Genomic DNA, 18,739 nt, shown 5'->3' on the forward strand with positions numbered 1-18,739 from the left:
TGATACTCTAAAAAAAATTTGTAGCCAATATGTGTTCCAATATTCATTGATATTGCTGTCATTTGAATTATACAATCCATCGTAATATGTATTAAAACTATTCTTTTTCACTGCCTGTTAATTTAAAAAAAAAAAAAAAATTCAGAGATTATGCACTTGACAAAGGAAGCATAAAATAATACATTTACACCAATATACAGATTTGTCAGTATTATTTGTGATTTAGTTAATTTTCCGTCTTTCTCAACCAGTAAGATCGGAAACTTTTACATGAGGAAAAGGGTAAATTCCTTCCTGTTCAGTTAACCAATAACCAAATTGACGCAATCAACATCAGCGACGTTCTACATCATAAGGATGTAACATCTAAACCAACACTTTGTTTTTTAAATTAGTCTGTTCCTGTTGTATCCCACAGTTACATCAAAATAATGGTACCCAAAATATTCAACTATAAGAAAGCATTGTATTACCTTGATTAAGAACAAAACCTAATATACCTCTGATATGATACGCAACCCTCGAGATTAATTTAGTATTTAAACAAATAAAATCAAATTATACTTCAACTATGTTTTTGAATTAAGACATTTCGTATTCAGTTCAAGGTACATACTTACAAATATAAAATTAATGTTACAATATCTGAAAGAAAATTAAATGACAACCTTTGTCAATCCACACCATTATCCAGCGAGGCTGTTCACACTCGCCTTTATATTTACAGCCCCTGTGGCCATGTTATTACTGGGGATCTAAACATAATTCAGCATGAATATCTCAGAAAGGTAATATTAAAAAGTTTGACTGGACACTTTGTCAAAATGAGTCAAAGCAATCATGTCTCTGAAAAAACGTCGGATGCATAAGTCGTAAAAATGTTTGAAAGATCGATCAAAGTCTTTTTTCAGAGACAACGAGGCTGTAAAATGTATATCACCTTTCCAGGATATGTATGTTGTTATTCCTGCGGAAAAAGCTTCAAAATAATGATGGTTTGTATGTAAATCGTACTACTACGAGTGTTGTGTAAAATAATTAGGAATAAATGAGATGAAGATAATCCCAAATACAAAAACCTATCATTTGACAAGAATGAGATTTTGGCGAATCTCAAGACCTTCATGGCATCAATTGAACAGCAAATCGGACGATGTTTCAAAATAAAATGACTTCAGATACATGTACATAAATATGTGGCTTCAGTCTGAGAGAAAAGATTATATTTTGCTACATGTAACTTAACTTTTGATAAATATTCGCTAGTAGCAGACTAGTAAAAGGGTTGACCAAACTAGGGGATTTAGTCAGATAATCATGCACATGTAGATAATAATGATGTACAGAGAAGGGAAGTTAACCATTTATGATAGCTTCATTTTTACCATTTGGATCCCCTATCTAAATGTCCATGTACATATACATGAATCATAATTTTGATTACATAAGTAATTATGTATTGACAATACTTTGGAAGTTCATGAGAGTAGCCGAGTAGACCAGATATTTTCAACCGTCTAGAACTAAAAGGTTTAATAAGACAAAGACACTTATAACCACAATACTTCTGAAAAGCGCTAATTATTGCGGTGGGGTTAAACTGAGTTTTGTTAGATTTAAACCGTCCCTCTATATAAGAAGTGGTATGATTGCCAATGAGACAACTTTACACAAGAGACCAAATGACACAGAAGTTAACAACTATAGATCACGATATGACCTTCAACAATAAACAAATTCAATACCACATAGTCAGCTATAAAAAGCCCCGAAATGACAAATGTAAAACAATTCAAACGTGAAAACTAACGCCAAATTTATGCACAAAAAATGAACAAAAACAAAAAGTAACACATCAACAAACAACAATCACTGAATTGCAGGCTTGGACAGGCAGACACATACAGAATGTGGCAGGTTAAACATATTAGCGGGACCCCAACCCTCCTCTAACCTGTGACAGTAGTGTAACTGTACAACAAAAGAACGAACTATAAAAATATGTTGAAAAAGTATTAACTCACCAGATGGTCCAAGGACACAGTTATCGTCCTTTGGTTTTCGTTGTATAGTCCCTAGTGTAAACAGTGTATAACTTGCATGTTTTATTAAATACACTTTCCCAATTTATTTCTTGATATTAAATGCATGAAATATTAAGTAGGGGGATGTAATTACATGTTAACAAAATTTGGGTGCTGAATCTTTATGTTAAGTAGTGATTTGGTCCAGTTCAAAAAGATCAAATTTTATCACGTCTGAAGCTGTCAAACTGAATTTTACACCCCCTTAACACAGAATTGTAAGAGCTGGTAGAAGTTTCTATAATTTTGATACTATTTGCCTCACTGGTAGTACACTACACTGTAAAAATCTTTTTGAGAAAGAGCAGGTGCGATTTTTTTAATTTGAATTTATGGTCTAAAAGAAATGCACTACGAAATAACTGTGTTCTCGGGCCAGATGGATATAAATAATAGTACACATATAACAAAAACATCTTAGTGGACGTGGCCGGGTACTTGTATATTCCAACAACATGAATACACTAAGTACTGATCTGAGAGTACTCGCAGTTACTGACAGCAAGTTCAAAGACACTAACAACTAATGAAAAAAATAATAAGACTAAATTACCAATCAGCTCATATCCCACATCCAATGGATTTAGTGTAACGACATCAAAAACAGTTAGAGAAAAACATTACCTTGTGCAATGCCAAGTCACTTGTATCGACAGATTGTAGATCCATGAATGGGTATATGTATATTTATATAACGATAATATTTAGTTTGACGAGTTTAGACGATATAAAACAGAGATAAAAATATAAACATTTGAATATTAAGGAACTTTAATTTAAAAATGAAACACTTCTACAAATGGCATGCCATAAACGGAGTATCCCATTGTCTTTGCCTTTTTAGCTAAACCTTCTGTTTCAATATGGTGGTCAAACAAAGTTTCTGGAAAATCTAAACCTTCTCTATGACACTTTGCCCGTACAAGAAGAGTGCACCCACCAACACCATCTAGGGGAACAATACGCCCTTCTCCACGTAGATCGGGTAAATATATCCGAGACGTTGAACCATAACCTTCGATTACCAGATAATTAGGGCGCATGTGTTTTTGATTCTCTAGAGAAAGGGGCGTTTCTCGCCATATGTTTTTGTCATAATTTCTGACAGTTAGTCCTTGCTTAATCAAGCACGTGGGTGTAACGATATCCTTCTTGGCGAATAGCAAGTGTTGTATTATATCTTGAGGTAAGTCGCCTATGTCGCTATCTATCCATAATACATAGTCTTCGTCGGATAAAGCTTTTTTTAACAATAAATTCCTAGCTTTAGCTAAATGTTGTCTACGTTTATATTGTTGAATACGTTGATGAATATCCTCCCAGTCCCCACTCACTTGTTGCCCAATGTCAAAATGGTAAAAACTAATGTTACGAAACCCAGACGACTTCAACTCCTCTATTACAAGTTTAGCTTCCTCTACTGTTCCGTCCGTACTACCGTCTTCACCAAAAGCTATCGATATTAATTCATGTGCATATTGTAGTTCGCGGATTTCACGGGCAAATCTAAACAACGTCTTCTCACTATTATGCAACGGTGTCAATATCAATATTTTATAAGAATATATCGTTTTATCAAGCTCTAGATTTTTATTTTGTATTCTATCCGACAACCGGTAAACGATATCAGAAACAGAGAACTTTGGCACTGGTGGAATAAAATCAATCGGTTTTGCAGGGTCATATCTGTTTGTATCGATACCGCCTGCTTGTTTCATGCGATTTTCTTCGATGTCGTCATAACTAAGGGGAACTCCCACTATTTCCTCGTTATACTTAAACGTTGGTTGTCCTTTAGGGCGTTTGTTCTCATTTGGTAAATCTCTGGGTTTATCCATAGAATCAGATAAGCTCCGTAATACGCCTGACTGTAGCAGTATGAGTATAGTAACTACGATGACGTTGAGAGTTAGAAGGGCTGTTAAACAGCTGATTCGACAACGAAAAATTCGCCTCAACATTTCTCATTGTAAGAGCTACTGCAGTTAATGTGCGGCTCTTATAACAGGTAACTCTAAAGATTATTAAACACTTTTAACGGACAGTCAGACTGTTAACGTATAACGGATGACCCACTCAACATACGTACTCTTCAATGTATATCTTTCCTGGTACAATCAAGGACTAAGTATATGTATCCTTTTCCTGGTTCAATCAACACTTATTTAGTCCATGCTATGCCCGATGGCACAAAACACAATGCAAGGACGACAGGTTTCCTCTATGGACACTGCAATTAAGAAAAATATGAGTGTTATTAGTTCTTATAGTGACTAATTAGTGTAAATAAATGAGTTATTAGTGTAAATAAATGAGTAATTAGTGTAAATAAATGAGTTATTAGTGTAAATAAATGAGTTATTAGTGTAAATAAATGAGTAATTAGTGTAAATAAATGAGTAATTAGTGTAAAGAATGAGTAACTAGAGTAATCTTTTATAATGTGTCAAAGAAGATCCGGGAAATATTGTATATATATTTAAACTGTTATGGGTTCGGGCAAGACCTGGGCCTGTATGTCATGCAAGTTTATGACGATCAAAACAATCGCTGATCAATATAGTTCTGATAGTGTGATAGATTTATCTTTCTTAAGCGTATAGAAAACTTTTCACATGTATCATCAATTATTAGCACTCGGCATGCAAGTTCTCTATATTATCACTTAAATTGTATCATAATAAGAATTCTTTTAAAAATACATAAATTCATTGTTTAACAAAAATAAGACATTAAAAACATAGACATATGCCGATTTTCTAAGACATTTGGTTGACCACTAATAAACAATTTTGGTTGCATATGTGTCGTCGGGTAACTTTTCAGGCAGTTGTGGTGATTTTGTTTATACTACATTCTTCAGTACAAATGCTTGTCGTCCAAATTTTGCTTCGGTACACGGTATCTTGTAATTCTATAACTTTCTAAACATCATAATAAGGCTCCATTCGTTTGATGTGTTTTATCCTTTGATTTTGTCATTTGATTAGGGACTTTCCGTTCTGAATTTTCCTCGGTTTTCAGTATTTTTGTGATTTACCTTTTTTTTAACACTTTAATTGACAATAAATTATTGGATGATTTATCTACAGATATTTTTGTTGTCTTGTTTGGACTCAGTTATATAAAATGGTGAATTGTTCTCTCTTTGACTTTATAATTATCTGAAAAACAGTCCATGTGTTTGATCTTTTTATAAAATTGTATTTGATTACTCAGACACATTAAATACATGTACGTGTAACAAGAGGATTACTATATAACAAGGAATTGTATATTTATACACTTCCTTACTATTACACAATAGTAGTAACGGGTTTGATTTAACTTTTGCATAAATATATATATGCCGCATGCATGCTTTCAAGTTAAAATAAGAATAAAAATAATTGTAATATAATTGAAATAAGGAAATGTGTCTATATTTGTCTAAATTGTCTGTTATATATTTAGTGGCCTGTCTAAAGACAGGTAACACGAAAGACTGTTTTCCTGTACTGTTATGCCCCCCTTTTTTTAAATTAAAACTTACCACTTTATTGGCTCTTGCAATTAACAATATAGCTATAAAAAGATTATTGACTTGTGTAACGGTACACCTAGATATTACATTAAATACGTGTGTATGTTTTGTAAACAACTTACCTGTCATTTACCTGTTGGTAAAAAAATTGTAATAATTTTTTCCCGTTAACGGATACGAATTTATTCCGTTTTTAGTTTTTCGCGCATAAACGTATAGGAGTCCACACTGATAATGTGTTAAAGTTGCGCGAGAAGTTGTGCATTCAGTGTTATTTTTGTGCATTGGTGTCTATTTAGGGATACTTTGAAAGAATAAAAGAAGAGATAGGATTTACTGTAGAACCTATTTTGGAAAACATAATTTTCGTGTTTGAATGTTAAAATTTGAAAACAGTAAGCGGTAGAGACTGAATTTCGTCAGTAATGATTTTGGCTCCCTATGACCCTATTTAAGGATCAAAAGGTCTATGACCACCCATACACTTAAGTACTTGTCATATCAAAATGAGTTGAATGATATATAGGTTGGTCATCCCACCCCTGTCATTTGAAAATACTTACTGAAATATTGTAAAAGGTTGCCTGTCCCAAGTCAGGAGCCTTTAATTCATTAGTTGTCGTTTTTTATGTGCTACATATTTGCTTTTCGTTCATTTTTTGTACATAAATAAGGCCGATAGTCTTCTCGTTTGAATTGTTTTACATTTGTCATTTCGATGCCTTCTATAGCTGACTATGCGGTCTGCGCTTTGCTCATTGTTGAAGGTCGTACGGTAACCTATAGTTGTTAATTTCTGTGTCATTTGGTCTCTTGTGGAGAGTTGCCTCATTGGCAATCATACCACATATTTTTTTAATATGAGGTGCCCACCCTTTAACCACATATTTTCTAGTTTGTTCTCGTGTAGCCCCATGTTTATTTTTTCTCTTTAAGCCTATGCGAATATAATTTAATACTGAAAGGTCGTACTTGTATTGTATCCTATTTTTAAAAGAGTGCATATGAGTGTATCAGGTGAAGAATTGAAATATAAAAAAAATGTCCCCAGGAATCACTCCTTCTCATCAAGTTTGTGAATGTTAAAATATCTTGAAAATGGTCGAGAACATCCCCTTTAACCACATATGTTTTTCTTTAATGTGGGGTATACTTCCAATGCAAGATATGGCAATTCATGGACACAAGTAAGCGAATGACATCTATATATTATACCTCTTGTTTCACATGTGAATGTGACGGAGTGTTTTGAAGGGAAAAAAATTGAATTGTGTTACAAAACATATACAGACACCATTATTATTTAATTGACCGTGATGGCAAATTTGTATACCTAACAGATGAGATCCTAAACAATAGAAAATGTTCTTGCTTGACCAAGCAGAGGCAGATTTAGGCGGGGGCAGGGGACCCGTTACCCTTTTGAAAAAAGGGAAAAATTTGGTTGATTATATAGGGAATCACTGACGCTTGACCGGAGCGGACCACCTCTTAGGCAGTCAGTGGGTCCCCATTTATGAAAATTTCTAGTTTTCCTACATTATAGCTTCTAGTAATGCGACTTGTCATCGAACTTGTAGAAACTCATAATGTCAAAATCGTGTGTGTACATGCATCTGTTGTGCACTTGCATGTTTTATTAGTTCTAAAAGTGTTTAAAATTGTGTTTGGTATATAAAAACATTTCTCAGTAGGCACATTAATTGTAGACAAAGCTTGAATGTAAGCCCTTTTAATTGTGTTTTATGATTTAAGCGTTTAGGAATAATGCTAAACACGGTCCTAAACAAACTGTCAACCTTAACATGTTAGAGCTGGAACATGTTTACACCAAAACGTGTAAACAGTACACAAATGTTCTAAATGTGTTTAGAATTGAGTTTTGGATGTAAACACCACTTTAACAGTGTATGAACAACATGACGGGTGAAATATACCGAGAGGAATCTTCTTACTCTTCAGGTGATAATAAAATAACCCATATTTTTAAATTCCATGCAGTGTTAGTGGACTCCTAAAATCCTTAAATCCTTATCGTCGTCTTTCATCTTTGCGACAGTATGTTGCTTTTTATTCTACCTAGATAATCATGTTTGTATTTAATTGATTTAGTGTCTTTAAAGCCCAATTCCTTGATGACTTTTTCATTTGGATAACTATAATACTTATTTATCTGCATCTTCCACGAAGAGAACTTAACTATTAGTAATAAAACATAAAGAAAGAAAAAAGATGTTGCATGATTGCCAATGAGACAACTCTCCACAAGAGACAAAATGAGACAGAAATTAACTCTATGTCACCATACGGCCTTCAACATTGAGCAAAGCCCATACCCCATAGTCAGCTAGAAAAGGCCCCGAAATGACAATGTAAAACAATTCAAACGAGAAAACCAACTGCCTAATTTATCTACAAAAAATAAACGAAAAACAAATATGTAACACATCAATAAAGTTAACGACAACCACTAAATTAAAGGTTCCTGAAATTGGGCAGACACATACATACAGAATGTGGTGGGGTTAAACTTGTTAGCGGGATCCCAACCCTCCTGTTTTCCTCAGTTGGTATAATCTATACACCTTGAAAAAAGTATTGCAATGCTTCCATTGAAAACAATGTAAAGTGAGATGATTGTAGAATGTGTATAATTTGGGTTTTACCAAATATTTATGATCCGTTTATGGTTTAAATTTGAATTTGTGTTATTAACTTACATTCAAAAGGTTCTGAATTAGTTTAATGCATAACCATCTGTATTTGTTGCAGAACAAATGTTTTGGAAAAAATGAGTTCTGCAAAACTTGTATTTTTTGTGAAAACCGCGAAAAACTAGTCAGTGCAGCTGTTATGTTAACCATGTAGCATTACTATAATTAGATGAAAAGTAAGTTAATACAATGAATTCAATTTTAAACTATAAACGGATCAAATGCATTTAGCAGAACCCAAATTATACTCATTCTACAATCATGACATTTTACATTGTTTTCAATGGAAGTGTTGCAAGATTTTTTTCCAGGTGTATATATATTGTTAACCGTTGTACTGATTTCCCCATAATGGGTCCTCTATTGGTTGTGAATTTTGATTGTTCCTTTGGTATCTGTTATACAGTATTCTACTAAAGAAAAGTGTCTATACCATATGTCGAGTTCTAAATCGTCCAAACTCAAAAATTGAGAACCAATTAACCACAATTCACCACAAGTCTGCCATCAATATTAAGTTCTCAAAATAACAAAGAAATTAAGACAGCTTTTGTTCATAAGCACTTTATATTAAAGTTCCATTGGCATTTTGTATCTTTAGAAAAAAATGTAGCTATTTATAATCTAAACGAATTTTGAACCAGCAAAAAGATGGCAAATATAAAACACCAATGTAAAAGAATATGGGCTTTATTATTGGGGTAACTATTGTCTAGGCGATTACTAAACACAAGCACGAGTTAATAATCCAATTTGATATATTCTCTGAAGATTTGAAATAGAACAATATAGATACTGGAACAGGAAATCAATTATATGATAACAAAACGCGCTATAAGGTAGCAACAATAAAAATCTTACAATAGTTTTGCTAGAAGGAAAAAAAGCTTTCTCTGCGAACTTTAAAGACGTATTGTCGAAAACATATTGATAACTTGTCTGGTTAGAGAACAATGAATTGTTTGTGTAGTACCAGTCGTGGTTGGACTATTAATTCGGCAGTTAATTAGCTCTTTTGACGGGTAAGAAAATCTTATTTATAGATCTTGTCCAGTGAATAATGAAAATACTTGCTAGGAATTTCGAGTTGATTTGTCCGTTATATCGTAGATAAATGACTAAATCTGTCTTTTTCAATTGTGCTTCAATTGAAATAAATCCAAATGAAAGATATAAGTTTATAAAACTTCTGCAATACATAATGAAGCATCACATTAGCTTCAGTATATATTAAATATGTTCACTGTATTAATTTTTACCTGAAAATACCAGTTTTTATTGGTTAACACGATGGTAACATTCTACTGTAGCACACATCTCAGCAGTCAACATCTTTGATTGGTATCTTTGAGTTACAATATTACCTACAACATCTGACGAATGAAAAAGTTATTTAAAAAAAAACAGCAACAAAACCCACTATTAGTATAATAAATTAAATAACACGGGTGATACAGATGTTACCCCGCTTCGCCAAATGGTTGACTGTTGTTTAGGCCGAGTTCAGTGTGCTCTATTACCCTCTCATCTATTACATTATTACATATTATGTTAAAAGAATACTATACAGTACAGTCAGAACTAAACTATTTTTATACCATTTTTATAGTATGATTTGCACATCTACAACTAATTAAATAGGACAGATCTCTAATACCCGCCCCCCCTTTTCAACGGAACGTTGCCGAAACTACTTTCGTAACCATATAGTAGTATGTAAACACTATGCCGATATCAATATGATCTATTCATACGTGATACACAACTGACATGCAGGAGTCAGTTTCACAAACAAAACTTACGACTAAGATTGACCTGAATTGTTCATGACTAATGACCCATCTTAGGCGTAAGTTTTTTTTGCGAAACCGACTCCTTGCGGCCATAAAAGTTTCGAGTCAGTTTTTTGTACTCGTACTCGAAAATCAACCAATCAAAATGCTGGATTTCATGTTTCGAGCATGATTTTTGTGCTCCAAGCACTGAGCAAAGTTTTATGACTTCAACCCCTGGGGTTCAAAGGAAATTGAGATCGAAAAAATACTTCTTACAATTGTTTTGCTCTATGCAATTTGAATATTCATGTACGGTTATATTTCGCATAACGGTGAATGTCCTCATTCCAGTGTAACTTTTAACCTCTTTATGTAATCAAGCACTGACACGCATAGTAACGTACGTGCTTGCCTACAGATAGGATAATAGCTGTAGATCATTATAACTGTCTCATCAAGTCAGTACAAGGCTGTTAAAACGGTACAATTGATATTGAAAACAATTGATGAGTAACAATTCCTTTAAAAGAAAACAGAACTCTCTTGACGGTAGATCAGTGTTGTATAGTTATGTAACTCTGGAAAATCTCTATCTAATTGTTTTATATCAACTAAAGCATCAATAGTGTGGATTGTATATGTGTACCTGGGGGAAAACGTTAAATGTCTAATCTAGCATGTTCATCCAATGGAACTGATTTATGCTTTTGATCTACTTTTTGACCCACTTTAAATGTTGCAGAAACCAATCTAACAGTTGTCTTATTTCGAGTCTTTTGTTTTATACAAATTTATTGCAACTTACACAGACGTACTTATACAATTGGGCGACATCCGTATCATAAAAATCCTTTACTATATAATTAAAACTCCTGTTGGGTCACCTGTCTTTGTTTTAATGTGAAATCATTAGGTGTTTTTATTATTTTCATGATAATTTTTCATATTTTGACAATTTTTAAATAAATATGATATTCTTAATAACTGCCCTGTTCTTATTAAAATGATCTGAAATCTTTTTGAAGTATGTTAACTTAAAAACATACACACACAGCAATGATTTATTAGTCATGCTTGGAACTACAGCAAAATAATTTGTTTGTAAAGGTAACATCATTGGCTAGCTTGTTGAACCGTGAAGTCATTGCTAGGTTAAGTAGTTTACCCTCCTTTAAGAGTGGAAAAGTACGACAGACAACCAATATATCTGTCTGTAGGACTATACTACTGCGGAAGTCGGGTAATATACCTTAACTAATAATCAGTTCACGGTTCAGCTAGTAAGCAAGCTAACTATAACCAAAGATTACACACTCAAGTCATTTTGCTGTAATGGTGTCTCTTCATTACAAAATTTACCTTAATGTCCACTCATTTATACTGTAAGAATTAAGGTGAACTAGTTTATTCTCAACTGCTTGATACATGTAATTATTGACGGGAGTAAGTAGGAAAATCCATTACGTACCTGAAGATACTAGCATAACACTGTGGTATATATGATTGCCAACAGCATCCCAACATGGTCCAAATTATGTGGTTTATTCAAGCAATTATAGGTCATCGTATGGACTTCAACAATGAGCAAAATCCATCCCATCTAGTCGGCATTAAATGACCTAGAAATGTTAAAAATGTGAACCATTTTTAAAACGTGTCTTCTTGCTGTTTCTTTATTTTAAAACTGAGTTTCTGTCAGTTTATAAAAAAAGAAGATGTCGTATGATTGCCAATGAGACAACTCACCACAAGAGACCAAAATGACCCAGAAATTAACAACTTTATAGTTGGTGTATACAGCACGTCAGCTTCTAGTAATAGTTAATGTTTCAGGAAAAAGGACACGTAACAAATGTACTGAATTATATACGTTAGTTTTCTCTCCTCGCCAAAAAAATAAATCAAATAGTTAATTGTGAATATTAATATCATTTGACGATGTCCCACGAGAAAGTATTTTATAGGACAACAATCAACAAACGTTTTCCAATTAATTTTCATTTTCCCTTTGGAATTACTGATTAATTTAAACTCTCTGTGTAGATTTATGAAAAGGATCCATAAAAACAAATAAATAAACACTATTCGAAGGGAAATAGATGAATATATTTTAGTTTTGTTTGAGAACTATGATCAACTATTGCATATCGGATTTTATGCCATTTTTGATTAACTCACAATACTCAAATTGATGAAAATGCTTCATTTGATAATGACTATGAATTAATTTAATTTCATATGGTCTCTTTTATATAGTCATAACATCGGAATATGAGACTTGTAATTATAAAGAATTTAAATTGAGTCGGAAACGGGAAAAAAATTTCACATGATAAGTGTATTGGTATGGGGTCTGTACGAAAATCCTTCAATTCTGTATATTCTTTATATTTTCAGCACTCCATTATTTTTTATTCTTGAATTTTTCTAGCAGATTTTTCTCTTTTCTTTATATTCTTTTGTCTTTATTCTCCACATTGTACCCACAATTCTCTGTTCTGTAAACCCATCGAGATCCTCTGTGGTATACATTATACTTTATTTTCTTTTAAAATAAGTCGGTTAATGTACATTTGAAATAATCGTGTTTTATATTGAAATAAAAAGTATATGCAACACTTTCACAAATATTGAATCTAAAAGCATAGTCGACGAGGGATATTCGTGTTTAATAAAGAATCAAATCATATTCAATAATTTCAAGAATATTGACACAGAAGGCATAGTAGATTTGGGACAAAAACACAATGTCCATAAAGGGAGAAAAAAGCCTGGCAAATATAATATAATTACCCAAAAAACGCTACACTGCAAGCTTGAGATAAACTTTGAACGCAACAAATACCACAAAATATATCAGTAATGCTCCTAAAGAGTAAACACACTCTTATTTAATACTTTTCTCTTTTTTTGGCAATACAAAATTATGTCGTTCCCTTTACGGGATGGTGATCGAAAAGAAAAGCAGCCAATGCCAATCAGTAAAGATAAACAGAGAACATAAATAGCATACATCTAAAATAATATCTGATGTTTGTCATTTGTATAGACAATAAGGTTCAAATGGAATAAAACATTATAGCTCCATGCGAAATTTCAATTGAATTGTTCAACATATTTTTCATGTCTGGGCTTTCATAGCCGGTTATACGGTATGGATTTTACTCATTGTTGAAGGTAATGCTGCCTATAATTGCTTATATACACTTCATTTGAACTTTGGTGAATAGTTGTCTTATTGGCAATCATACCACATCTCCTTATTTTAATAAAGAGGGAACATCTTTTCCAGCCCACATTTTAACGACAGACGGTTATAATATAGATAATGTTGTGTACTCATATATTGTCTAAGGTCGATCCTTGTTTTATTTTAATAAGACTTTATCAGACACGGGAGATTAATTCGTATCAGACAAACATGGATTTAATATCATATCATAAACCTTTAATACTCAGCAGCGTACGTGTAGATTATCCACATATGTAAAAACGATCACCAGTAGCCGCCTTCATTCGGCAATAACTCTCTTCGAAAGGTCGGCATGGACTTTCTTTATGTCATATTGTATTGTTTAAAGGTCAGACTATGTCGGCTCCGTTTAAAGTTAGTTGTGTCATTAAGAACAATATCTAAAAATCGAAAACAATGCTTATTATTTTCTATATAAGGTTAGCGTATTAAAACGTTTAAACCCCCTGCATTTGCTTGCACCTGTCCTAAGTCAGATATTCAGTGGTTGTCGTTTGTTAATGTGGTTCTCAAGTGTTTTTCGTTTCTCGTCTTTTAATCTATAGATTAGGCCGCTGTTTGAATGGTTTTACACTAGTCATTTTTTGGGTCCCTTTATAGCTTGCTGTTTGATGTGAACCAAGGCTTCGTGTTGACGGCCGTACTTAGAGAACTATAATGATTTAATTTTACAAGTTGTGACTTGGATGAAGAGTTGTCTAATTGGCACCACTACCACATCTAGTATATATATAGTTGCACATAATGTCTTGCATCCACTGGCTGGTTTCTACAATGTTAATCTACTTACCCTTCCGGAGCACCTGATATCACCCCAAGTTGTTGGTGGGGTTCATGTTGCTTATTCTTTAGTTTTCTATGTTGTGTCATGTGTACTTTTGTTTGTTTGTCTGGTTTTTTTTCTTCATTTTAGCCATGGCGTTGTCAGATTATTTTCGATTTATGAGTTCGAATGTCCCTCTGGTATATTTCGTCCCTCTTTAGTTTTTTAGGGGGTCAGGAATTCCTCATGGCTATGAGATGCAGGGTTTTATGTTGAGTTCCAAGTAAAATGTAAATATCCATTTCCTTTCTCAAATATTGTATGTAAAGTTATTTACAAACAAAAACAATTTAGTATTGAACCAACTCTATACGGGTACATACATATATATGTCATATAAGTTGGACTAATGATTTGAGAAAATTGGGACTATGTAAAAGGATTGAATACGAATATTCATAGTCCCATTACCTTTTTTAATTGTAGTATGTATCAGCGACCCAAAAGATTTTTTTTAACCCATATGGTAATAGACATTCTTATGATAATAGTAAAATTCTTTATGTAACGAAGGTGACACATTTAACAATTACATGTTAATCTTCCATGAGGCCTTCACCTTTTCCATGTGTAACCTTCAATAATTGTCTATATGTATTGGCTGTGGATAGTAGTCTGTTATGGCTAACATGTTTCACAGAGATGTGTTGTTGACTATGTAACTTGTTGACCATCATTATAAACATGTCCAGTCGGATTATTTAAAATATGGATCAACCCGGAAAACAAGTTATGTCCTGTACCTTTAGCTGCAACTTCTTCCTGTCGGTTCGATAGAGTGGTGAGACAGTGTCCCTAGTATGAACTTCCGGTTCCTTATTGTGAACTTCCGGTAAACGGATATAAAAGTACATTTAACTTGTGTATACATGTATATTGATTATAGTATTTATAAAACATTATGCTGTTAAAATTATTGTATCTTTTATTTATTCTAACCTGATTCCTTAAGAGCTATAAAAATATGGCATGTAATTTTGATTGCGGAGGTAAATATTGAATGTTTACAAGAGGGAATATTTTAATGTGTTTATTTAAGATATTAAAATTTTGTATCGCAAAGAACAAACATTGTGCTTTTTTTTTTATTTCTGTTATAACAATTATACAAAAGTCGCTAGTAAAGTAGCGAACAAAGCTTCAACTCAAAAATCTACGGGATGTCGTCGAAATATCAAATTTTCATTTTTAATAGTGTCATAAACTTCATTTTAGTATAGCTTTCATGCAAATTTACGAAGTTTCAAATAACTGACAAAGGCATATTGCAAACGTTGCTTCAAGATAGCAAATGCATTGTTTCTGATTTTGAATCAGTTAATGGCGTCGATATATGGGGAGGTATCGATTAATTTAATTAAAGAAACAACAGTCACGGCTTCCTCTGCCTCATTTTTAGACTTATACATGTACCTCGAATTTGACATACGCGGTCATTTCAGTACTAGAATCAATGACAAAAGAGACAAATTTAATTTTGAAATTATCAATTCCCCCCACCTTAGTAGAAATATACCAATTTTGACTGCATATTGGATATATATTTCCAAATTTATTCGGTATTCAAGAGCTACTAAGACTTTTAAAACGTCACCAGTGCCTTAGTAGAAAGTTGACGAACCAGGGTATGTCAAAGAAAGTCTCGTCCTTTTTTTAAAAAGTTTATCAGTATCAACTTCAAAATTAATACACGACGGTCTTAAAGTATAGATTCTTGGTTCGTGCCTTTATGAATATTATATACCTACTATTCAGTCTGTTTTTTTGTTATATACTAAGCATCCATCTGACGGGGATCTGTACTTATACATCGTCATAGTGTTATTGTGCTATGGAAATATTTTTGTATTAATGTCTTTCATTTTTGCTAATGTATATATGTCTATTTGTGTTTCTTTGCTACATATGACGTGGCTCTGTTCATAAATACATTCCAGCAATTATGTTATTGTGCTGGAATAAATTTTTGTATCTTGCCCTTCAATTCGCGATTTGCTTTGTCTATAAAACTTCTTTTATTGAATATTTGTTTTTGTTTTGATAGTGATAAAGATTATAAAACAATGCTGTCATGTTAACCCCAATTTTTGACATTTTTACAAACTTTGTCTGTTTATTTTGTTCACATGTCGTTGTCAATATAATGGAACTTAACGCGACTGTCATACAAGTGAGAAGTTTAGCTAGCCACAAAACCATGTTTAATCAACCATTTTGTACATAAGAAAATGTCTGTTCGTTTGAAGTGTTTGAGCTTCTGATTTTGCCATTTGGTTACAAACTTTCGATTTTGAATTTTCCTCGGAGTTCGGTATTTTGTTATTTTACCTTATTTTCATACAAATAAACGCATTTGGTAGATAATGTTTTAGTTCTTATATACAGATCACGAATATTCCTGATAAAAAAACACGGCGTGGTTCAAAATGTCAAAATAAGAGATATACGGTTAGTTTTTACAAACATTATTTTTGTTATTTGTTTTGTTTTTAAATGGGGTGTCATATTGACTTTTGAGGGAGGTGCTTCTTTGGGGTTTCAAAATTTTATCTCTGAGCTATTCCGTAGGTGTAGAAAAGCGACGTGAACGAACTAAACTGGTATGTTTTATTTAATTCTATTTCTTGTCCATGTCCTCTTTGTATTGATATTATTGTTGCCAAGTTGACATTTACAATTTCATATTGACTCACAATTCTTAGCTGTATTTGGCAAAACTTTTAAGAATTTTGGTCCTCAATGCTCTTCGACTTCGTACTTTATTTGGTATTTTAAAACTTTTTTGGATTCGAGCGTCACTGATGAGTCTTTGGTAGACGAAACGCGCGTCTGGCGTATATACAAAATTTAGTCCTGGTATCTATGATACGTTTATTTCCATATTGGTTTTAATAGTTAATCGTTAGATGAACATTATTTACAATTGTATTAATTTATTTTGATTTGGTCCCATGGGTATCTTATTTTGATATCTCCGTTTTGATTTGATTGTCAGTTTATGGTAAATTTCTACTTCAAAAGAAATAAAAAACGTGTCATGAAAAACGTCAAAAATATTCTTTTACAATAAATGTGTTTTAAGAATTATATTCTTTATTGAATTTTCAAAAGTGCATATAAAGTATTAAGCATACGATTTTAAATAAGCATTTAAGCAAAACATACAATATGAAGATTGAACATATCAATCAAATAAAAATAAAACACAAAACACAAAACACAAAACAAATAGAGAAAACACTACAGCAAAGCGAACATTGAAAAATGCACTATACAAGATAATAATTGTGGTCAAAGCGGACATTTTCACCTGAAATTATCTGAAGGATATTTACAGAGTATAACAAACTTGTTGAATGGTAAAGAGTTTGAGTTGTATCTTATTTTGTATATTTTTTGTCATTTGTTTTTAATTTAAAATAATTTTTTTTATCTTTTTATTGCAATTCCCCGTGGGGGGGAGGGGGTACTTAGATATAAGAAGAGGTGGTATGAGTGCCCATGAGACAACTCTCCATCCGAGTCAAATTTCTCTTTTTTTAATACGTGTAATAATGTGTACACAAATTTCATTAGTACTCGATTGGTAATAATGGAGATAGATTTAATAAAAAATATTACGACCAAGTTTGACGTCGTAAATTCACGAAACTGCTAAATGGAAACTGCACAACATTCGATTACATGTTATGGAGTGTAATTTGTGACAAATGTACTTCGTTTAGTATTTATATTATCTTATTTCATAGTAGATTTGAATTTCTGTTAATTAAGAAGGTTGTACCAATATTATCATTTTTGCAGTATTCTTTTTACATATAATTATTTGTTTTCTGAGTATATACTATAATGAATTTATACTTCTCGTAAACTTAATAAACAATATAGTGTAATGCAACTTTTTTCCCAATATTACAAAGGATCATTAACTGTATCATTTGATTATAGTTACACAATCATCACAGGGGGTAACAGTCTTCATAGAATAGTTTAAAATCTTTACTATTTATCACCAAGACAATTTAGAAATTAGATCACAAATAAATACAGACGCCTTTGTACCATACCACTTCAACATTTATTGATACTGAACTATAAAGGTTTACTCTCTTTTAATACAGCAATTATTTAGTCAATATCACAGACAGAAATCTATATCATTTCAATGCCTACTTTTTCTAAGGTTAAATTGAAGCTTTAATCATATAAATATTTACTGTATCCCTTAAACACTTTGATAACAAAGCGCGCGTGCGACTTGAATGAAACATCTTCATCATCATTGGTGAATTGTTTAAACAATTAGATTAGTGAAAGTCTTCAGAGAATAATGTCAGTTGGTTCATTTATTGAGTTCCATAGAACATGGATCAGACTTAACAGAAAAATAAAATAAATTGGTAGATTCCATACATAATTTAGAACATCAAATGCTATCAACAGTCCACTTTTCTCACTTAGGTACGTGAAGATTTAGAGTTCCTAAACATTAGGCTATAGTACGTGGTTACTTACATTGTAGATGTCAGATGGTTTTATATAATAAAGGTAAGAATAGTTTTTCTTC

General features: G+C 32.4%; 2 protein-coding genes across 2 annotated transcripts in view; one reads left to right on the forward strand and one right to left on the reverse strand.

Annotated features, from left to right (window-relative positions):
* Positions 1–2,833: 2,833 nt before the first annotated feature.
* Positions 2,834–5,716, reverse strand: LOC139528434 (uncharacterized). Its single transcript, XM_071324402.1, has 2 exons — positions 5,617–5,716; positions 2,834–4,314 (listed from the first exon to the last, which is right to left on the reverse strand). Exon 2 carries the CDS (start codon positions 4,043–4,045, stop codon positions 2,861–2,863), a length of 1,185 nt encoding a protein of 394 aa, XP_071180503.1. The 5' UTR covers positions 4,046–4,314; positions 5,617–5,716; the 3' UTR covers positions 2,834–2,860.
* Positions 5,717–18,489: 12,773 nt separating this feature from the next.
* Positions 18,490–18,739, forward strand: part of LOC139528435 (uncharacterized) — a 51,586-nt gene continuing 51,336 nt past the window's right edge. The window contains exon 1 of the mRNA XM_071324403.1: positions 18,490–18,720. The gene's annotated coding sequence lies outside the window, so the exon portion shown is untranslated. The remainder of the gene's footprint in view (positions 18,721–18,739) is intronic.

The sequence above is a fragment of the Mytilus edulis genome, chromosome 6, assembly GCF_963676685.1.
Source record: "Mytilus edulis chromosome 6, xbMytEdul2.2, whole genome shotgun sequence".
Lineage (NCBI taxonomy): Eukaryota > Metazoa > Mollusca > Bivalvia > Mytilida > Mytilidae > Mytilus > Mytilus edulis.

Bases quoted from the DNA above. Each gene is read 5' to 3' on its own strand.
- LOC139528434 (XM_071324402.1), bottom strand. From the start codon at position 4,045: ATGTTGAGGCGAATTTTTCGTTGTCGAATCAGCTGTTTAACAGCCCTT.